At 41.1% G+C, this 7,089-nt stretch overlaps 1 protein-coding gene across 1 annotated transcript; it reads right to left on the bottom strand.

Moving 5' to 3' along the window:
* Nucleotides 1-90: 90 nt before the first annotated feature.
* Nucleotides 91-5,368, bottom strand: moxd1l (monooxygenase, DBH-like 1, like). The gene is made up of 13 exons (XM_010773322.1): nucleotides 5,099-5,368; nucleotides 4,822-4,968; nucleotides 3,921-4,073; nucleotides 3,658-3,738; nucleotides 3,242-3,397; nucleotides 3,043-3,145; nucleotides 2,348-2,520; nucleotides 2,152-2,240; nucleotides 1,851-1,947; nucleotides 1,662-1,721; nucleotides 1,189-1,283; nucleotides 931-1,030; nucleotides 91-755 (listed from the first exon to the last, which is right to left on the bottom strand). The coding sequence occupies exons 1-13, from the start codon at nucleotides 5,366-5,368 to the stop codon at nucleotides 600-602; spliced, it is 1,680 nt and encodes a 559-aa protein (XP_010771624.1). The 3' UTR covers nucleotides 91-599.
* Nucleotides 5,369-7,089: the final 1,721 nt, after the last annotated feature.

The following is a 7,089-nucleotide window of genomic DNA, read 5'->3' on the forward strand; positions in this document are numbered from 1 at the left end:
GCTCCCCCTGGAGAAAAGTCTGTGTAACTACATGCATCCACTTCTTAAAGATTGTTAATTTTTATTAAGAAATGATCAAATGCTCTTTTATATAACTGTAAACTATACAAATCAGCATTCAGGCTTACAGTGCATTAAAAATAACACAATACATGAAAACCGACATGATATATTACATGCACAATCATGGCATATGCATATACTAAATGGAAAATATATATTCAACAATGACTGATTGCTGAATTCCTTCCAGTTACTTCTTGGTATAGTATGCATTTAAGTAGGTAGTGGAACATTTTACTTTACAAATTGAGTGTCTAGTTAATTGGTCCCAGGCAGGTATTTCTGTATTTTATGAAACAGGGTTTAAAGAAACAGTGAGACAGTAAATCGCAATATGAAAATCAATATGTCAGTTGCTAAACAATTTGACAGTTCATCATTGACTAATAATCAATATGTAAAGACTATGCAATACAAAAATAAAAGGAGGACATCTGAATGCACACTCTTCTTTAAAGTTTGAAACAATATAGATTTGATCAACTGTGCCTTCCTTTATCAATATGTCAATGGTTACTGTTGCTCCTACAACCATGTTACATTATTGCAATGTAGAGTAACACAAGTATGATTCCTGCCGGCTTCATTTTACAGGAAGTGCTGAGTCCACTGGCCGCGTTGCTAGTCTCACAGGTGACAGGTGTCTCCATCATATCCCTGACTGTGCCATGTGCGTTCACTGAGTAGTTGTGCTGTAAAAAAACAACCCAGATGGTTTAATATAGAAATAACTTCTTCTTTTATAATATTTGGTGGAAGCAATGACAGACAGAGGAGGAAAACAAAAATTCTTCAACAAAATGTATTTATGTTATCCAAGTAAAAAAAAAAAAAAAACCCTGTCAAACAATTCAGACTGTTACTTACTTTGTCATCGAAGGCATACTGAATTTGTGGGAGGTTCTTCATTAAACTTTCCTGCTCAGCAATCGTATTCTGGTCTGAAGTTGTGCTGTTCTCAGACATGCTGTAAGAAATGAGTGCACAGCTACTTCAAAACAACATAATTAAATACATCTGATCGAAACAAATAGTTCAAGGTCGATATGCATGTAAGCTGTTTTATAACCAGAACTATTATGTGAATCAGTGCATCAGGTCTTAGCTTATAGATATATACTGTACCCTGTGTTTGGGTGGCTAACACATGCGGTGATGTTGATTGCAGGGTAGTAGTATAGGAAGGCCAGGCACATCTCATCAGTAGATCCTAACCCCATCTGAGCGTGGAAAACGTGAAACATGGCAGAGACATGAGTTTCTCTCTTTACAAGCAAATGGATTTCAAACAGTGTATGGTGCTGTGACAGCCATGCACTCCAATAATTTAGATTTATGAGTTCTTATGTCTTCTGAGCAGTTTTTATTTTTCTTCAAAATTGTGATGTAATTTATTTGTAAAGAAAGGAACATTTCTTTTTTTGTCATTGTGAAGGTGCCCACTATGAGGTTTATAGTAACAGTTCCAAATAGATACATGAAATATATTACTTCTTATTTGTTTCAATACAAGTCTTTATGTTACTATGTTTTCCTTTATATGTCTCTGATGATACTGATTTAATTTAAAGCAGACTGTATCTACTGTATTTACGCACAATAGAGACATTGGTGCGATCGGAAGTATCGTAGGTGCACTCCACTGCAATCTCATCACCCTGTAGTGGGAGAACAGAAATGTGGCATCATACATCATCGTTTTTAACTTTAACAACTAATGACTTATTAAAAAATGGTCGTGCAACAAATGGGCATCACATCTGTGCATTAAGGCAAAAGAGACTTACCTGCTTCACGGTTGTGATGTGCCCCAAATTGACTGTCTGCTGCAACCCAAAGTCATAGTCTTCATCCAAGGCCAAGAAGCCTGTCTGTGTTCCATTCCTAAAGTGTTCATATTTGTACAAGAAAACAATAGTAGAATGTATAATCTGCGCCAAAACTTGATTTTATTTCAAATCACAACTACCCTAGATAATACTTTATAGAAACCAACAATTATACTGCATTTGGTACTGTAAAAATAAAAGTTTCTTTTTTTCTTAAACTTTAATATTAACTGACATAAAGCATATCTCTCTTTCCTACCTGTAGTGGACAACTCTGATTTTCCTCCCAGCTAAGTGAGTGTGCAGCATCACGGCAAAGAATTGCAGTTCAGGCACAGGATTGAGAAGCTGAGGTTGGAAAGTATACACTATCAGGGATACGTTCATAAACAAGCAAAAATAGTTATTCTTTACTTGTCTCAGTTCCATGAAATCCATACTGAATAATTCCATACCTCTGAAAAGAGCGTGGTATTACACACGCCGTAGGTGTGAAATTCAGGGTTTTTTGGAGGGATATTGTAGGCCAAAGATGTCCATGGGGAAACACCTGTGGTCATGATGCCCGCATCGTGCTGCCGGAGCTGGGCGGTATAGTGCAGTCTCAGTCCTGAACTGTCTGTCCTACCTAAACAGAGAGAGGGAGACAGGATATAGACATGTTAAATCTTAGTATTGTGATAAAGACAGACTATAATAAAAAATACATATATTCAGTTCAGTGAAACAACGATGTAAGTCAATATATATTCCTGGAATTTCATTTTTGTTTCATTATGCATGCAGTTAGTTTAAGCACATCCTGCGCTTCTACTGATGTAACACACATAAGGGTGTTGACCTACAGAACACATCTTGTCTTTTCCAAATGGGATGTCACCCAACACACAATGTTATGAGAAAATAGCTTGAATAGCCAATGAAGAGGAGTCAAGGCAGGCAGCAGATTTATATTAGTGTCCAGCCAATAGTCAGCAAATGACCAATAATTAAACATTTTTTCTTATTAATGCCAAATCATGCCTTTGTGGATATGATGTCTACTGCATTAGACATTATATAACACTTTACTAAAACATTGTTGAGAAAAACATTTTTACATTTTCACTCAGTCTTTAAAGATAGACTGAGTAAAAATGATCTACTGTACCCGCTTCTTTTCTTGGGTTATTGTAGTGGATTTCCAGTCTATAAATGGTACCACTGTCCGCACCTCCAATCGGAATACCAACATTTTCTGGAAGCTCAAATACCTGAGGGTTTCAGGAAAACAACGTGAATCACTTTGCACACACAAAACACTGGCAAGCATTTAAGCATTCATAGAGAGACCCTTGATACTTTCTCACCCCTCCTCCCACGGCCCATGCAGCCACCACCCCAAAGCAGGTATCTCCCATGTCGCCCATGTAGCACGGCCTGTCGTCCTCCTCCATCACAAAGGAGGGGCAGCGGTGCAGCAGCATGTGATGCACGATGTCAATCTGCTCGATCACAGGTTCAATCTGAGGAAGAATTAGAAGAGTAAGAGAGCAGCAAATGAAGGATGACATATTTAAAAAGACCATGATGGTTGTAGTCCATTTTGTTTTGGGAGAAGGATTAGTCATGTTTCCCATTGTTAGAGATTAATAAATGACACTTGCTTATTATCAATTCAGTATTTTCATTGTATACGTATGTAAGACTTGTTTTGCTATTGAACTTTAATCCAAACAAAACCTGACAGTTGATGGGTGTGATGACAAAAAGAAGGGATGATTACCATATATATATGATGTTTTGTAGTTAAGTTCAACTTCATGTACTTGCAGTAGTAGTAGGTACGGTAAGCCGGGACAGTGATCTGATAAAACAATAAAGTAAAAAGGCAAGATAGATAGATAGATAGATAGATATGAATAGATAGATGGATAGATGGATGGATGATTACTTGAAAGGGCAATATAAATAATTAAGAAAATCCAAAAATGGTCCCACAAGTAAGCATTGTGTATCATTGTCATCACATTTCTAAATTATTCGTACATTGTCCATTGTGGCGCTGAGGAAGTTGAGGTTGGTTGAGGTCGTCCTGGGCATATATTCCAGCAGGTTGACCTCCTTTGTGCCTCTATTGTCCCTGTGGTATTTTATTTCGTCTGTTAATCCGTAGGCGTAAATCAGTTTAATAGGTTGAGCCTGTAAAAGAGAGAACCGTCTTAGTCAGCAAATATGATACGCTACAAAAGCAGCAACATGAAAGGGGTGTAATTCAGTGGAAAACCTTATACATTTACCAACATAATTACCTTTTTTTTAAAAATTGAAATTACAGGCAAGATCGACGTTGCGACCTTGTATTTAACAAGGATATGTCAACACATACAACAAGGTTTATCACCAAAGTTGTGTAGTACTTTCAACGCAAAACAAAATCTTGAGCTCCTTTTTCTTTTGTTGCTATTGTCTTCTGAAAACACCCAATTCAATGCTTCTTCAAGTTGTTGACGAAGATTCAGGTGAACCTAACAAAAGAAATCCTATGACACAGGTAACATGGATACTAGCAGGAAACCTGAGCTTTAAGCTGTAAAAACAATCAAAGGCTAAGTTATAGTAACAATGAGCTGGAGAGTAATGCAGCATGTTTTGTTCCCATGGAAAGAGTGGAATTTGCGATGGGGTAACTCAAAATGCTTACATCTTTTGCACTTTATAAAGTTTTAACTGGGCTGACCTTTTTCGGACATTTTCAATCTCATAATTTTTTCAGTGTTATTTGGAAATATACCCTGACAAATATTTCCAGATCCTGATAATGGAAAGTCACCACGGTCAACTTGTGTTGTGAGTTTACTATACCCCAACCCCGTAGCCAATACTAAATACCACACATGCAGAATATATTTACTGTAAGATGAAAGACAAAATATCCGAATGTACTTACAGTAATAAGGAAGTCCTCCTTATCACACGACTGAATGGACCTCCGAAAGGACATGATGGTTTGGCCATCTTTTTCATTCATAGAGAGGAGAGTGTAGCTTTGCTGCTCGTCCACCAAGGGCTCAACATTTCCCAATGCATGTCGATCCTAATGGACAAAAAATGCACAACTTTCACACAGCCGAAAGATATTATGTTGTGCTTGCTGTCCAACACATATTTTGCCTGTAATGAAAAGAAAAACAACCTTCACATGTTAATATCTAATAATGACTTACTGTGAAGTAACTTCCATCGGGCCCAACTCCCCCTATGACCATGTCTGCCCCCTTCATGCCTCCATTCGGACTAAATCCAAAGCCCACCCAACCTGTTGTGTTGACCTCCAGCTTGAATGTGATGTTTCCTTTCAGGTTATCAAAGCCCCACATTAGGCAGACCATATGTTTTTCATCCAGGTACTCCATGAAGGGCATGGTGGGGTCCGCAGCCCATGCTCCTTTTGTCCAAGCCGAGAACAGGTAGAGGAAAGGAAGCAGAGAATGCATGTCTCTGTGAAGTTGGAAATCTTCAAACTGAGCTCACAGTCTGTGTAGAGCTGCCAAAATCCCCTCCTACCCTCCTCCTCCTCCCCCGACACACCTGCGCTGCTAGATGAACTCAAGTGATACGGGAAAAAATGCTCTGTCATTTTGCATTTGCCCTTGTGAACAAAAATGACACGTTGGCTCTGACCTTTTCTGGTTGTTGGGCTATATATTTATTTTTGTATAGTTTATTCTCAGCGTCAGATCTGACTGCAAGTTGACTGTATTTCATGTCAGAGGTTGGGAAATCATTAGCCTGGTCAAAGATGGCACACTTATACCCTTCTGTGACTCTCAACGGGCTGTGGGCAGCAGACCTTACCTCCTTACTGCATCCCCTCTAAGCTCCTCAACCCGTTCCACCGGTTCTTACACATGGAGACAAATGAGACCACACAGGTGTTTGAAATATGAGGAGGTGACAAAGAAGTAGCAGGAATGAAAGTTATACCTTAACTTATTTTGGCCAGAGACAAGGTTACACACCAGCAGACATTCCAGGTGAGTCATTGTTACATTTCAATTGCTTTTTATACCCCTAACTGAAAGATTAACTGCTTCAGTGCTTTAACATGTAAATTGCTTACAAGGCTGCAACTTGAAATGTAAAAGCTGTTGGCCTTTATCTATATTCATCAACTTTCGTCGACCGCATAAGCGTACTCCCAGGCCCCCTCCAGGATCCTTGCGAGAGTAAAAAGCTGATTCGTCGTTCCACGACCAGGACGGAATCCGCATTGTTCCTCCTCAATCTGAGGTTCGACAATCGGCCTGACCCTCCTTTCGAGTACCTTAGAGTAAACTTTCCCGGGGAGGCTGAGTAGTGTGATGACTCTGTAATTGGCACACACCCTCTGATCCCCCTTTTTGAAAAGGGGAACCACCACCCCGGTCTGCCACTCCTTCGGTACTGTTTCCGACATCCACGCAACGTTGATGAGACGTGTCAACCATGACAGTCCCTCAACACCCAGAGCCTTCAGCATTTCTGGGCGGATCTCATCCACCCCCGGGGCTTTGCCACTGTGGAGTTGTATGACGACCTCAGTGACCTCCCCTCGGGAGATTGGTGTTGATCCCCCGTCATACTCCAGCTCTGCCTCTAACATAGAGGGCGGAGTTGTCGGGTTCAGGAGTTCCTCAAAGTGTTCCTTCCAACGCCCTAACACTCCATCAGTTGAGGTCAACAACGTCCCATCCTTACTATACACAGCTTGGATGGTTCCCTGCTTCCCCCTCCTGAGGTGTCGGACAGTTTTCCAGAACAACTTTGGTGCCGCCCGAAAGTCCTTTTCCATGTCTTCTCCGAACTTCTCCCACACCCGCTGCTTTGCCTCGGCCACGGCTGAGGCTGCTGCCCTTCGGGCCTGTCGGTACCTTGCAACTGCCTCGGGAGTCCCCCGGGATAACAAATCCCTGAAGGCCTCCTTCTTCAGTCGGACGGCTTCCCTGACCACCGGTGTCCACCAGGAGGTTCGAGGGTTACCGCCCCTTGAGGCACCTAGGACCTTGAGACCACAGCTCCCCGCCGCGGCTTCGGCAATAGAGGCTTTGAACACCGACCACTCTGGTTCAATGTCCCCAACCTCCACAGGAATGCCCGAAAAGCTCCGCCGGAGGTGTGAGTTGAAGGCCTCCTGAACTTGGGTCTCCTCCAGACGTTCCCAGCTCACCCGAACTAC

This window comes from Notothenia coriiceps, unplaced genomic scaffold (genome assembly GCF_000735185.1).
Source record: "Notothenia coriiceps isolate Sejong01 unplaced genomic scaffold, NC01 NC01_scaffold00012411, whole genome shotgun sequence".
NCBI classification, from domain to species: domain Eukaryota; kingdom Metazoa; phylum Chordata; class Actinopteri; order Perciformes; family Nototheniidae; genus Notothenia; species Notothenia coriiceps.

What these genes read in the sequence shown, in the direction of transcription:
- moxd1l (XM_010773322.1), bottom strand. Translation starts at nt 5,368, where the DNA reads ATGCATTCTCTGCTTCCTTTCCTCTACCTGTTCTCGGCTTGGACAAAA. An exon ending in ATACCACGCTCTTTTCAGAG is followed by an intron (nt 2,241 to 2,347) that starts GTATGGAATTAT and finishes TTCCAACCTCAG; the next exon opens with CTTCTCAATCCTGTGCCTGA. An exon ending in ATCAGAGTTGTCCACTACAG is followed by an intron (nt 1,948 to 2,151) that starts GTAGGAAAGAGA and finishes TGAACACTTTAG; the next exon opens with GAATGGAACACAGACAGGCT.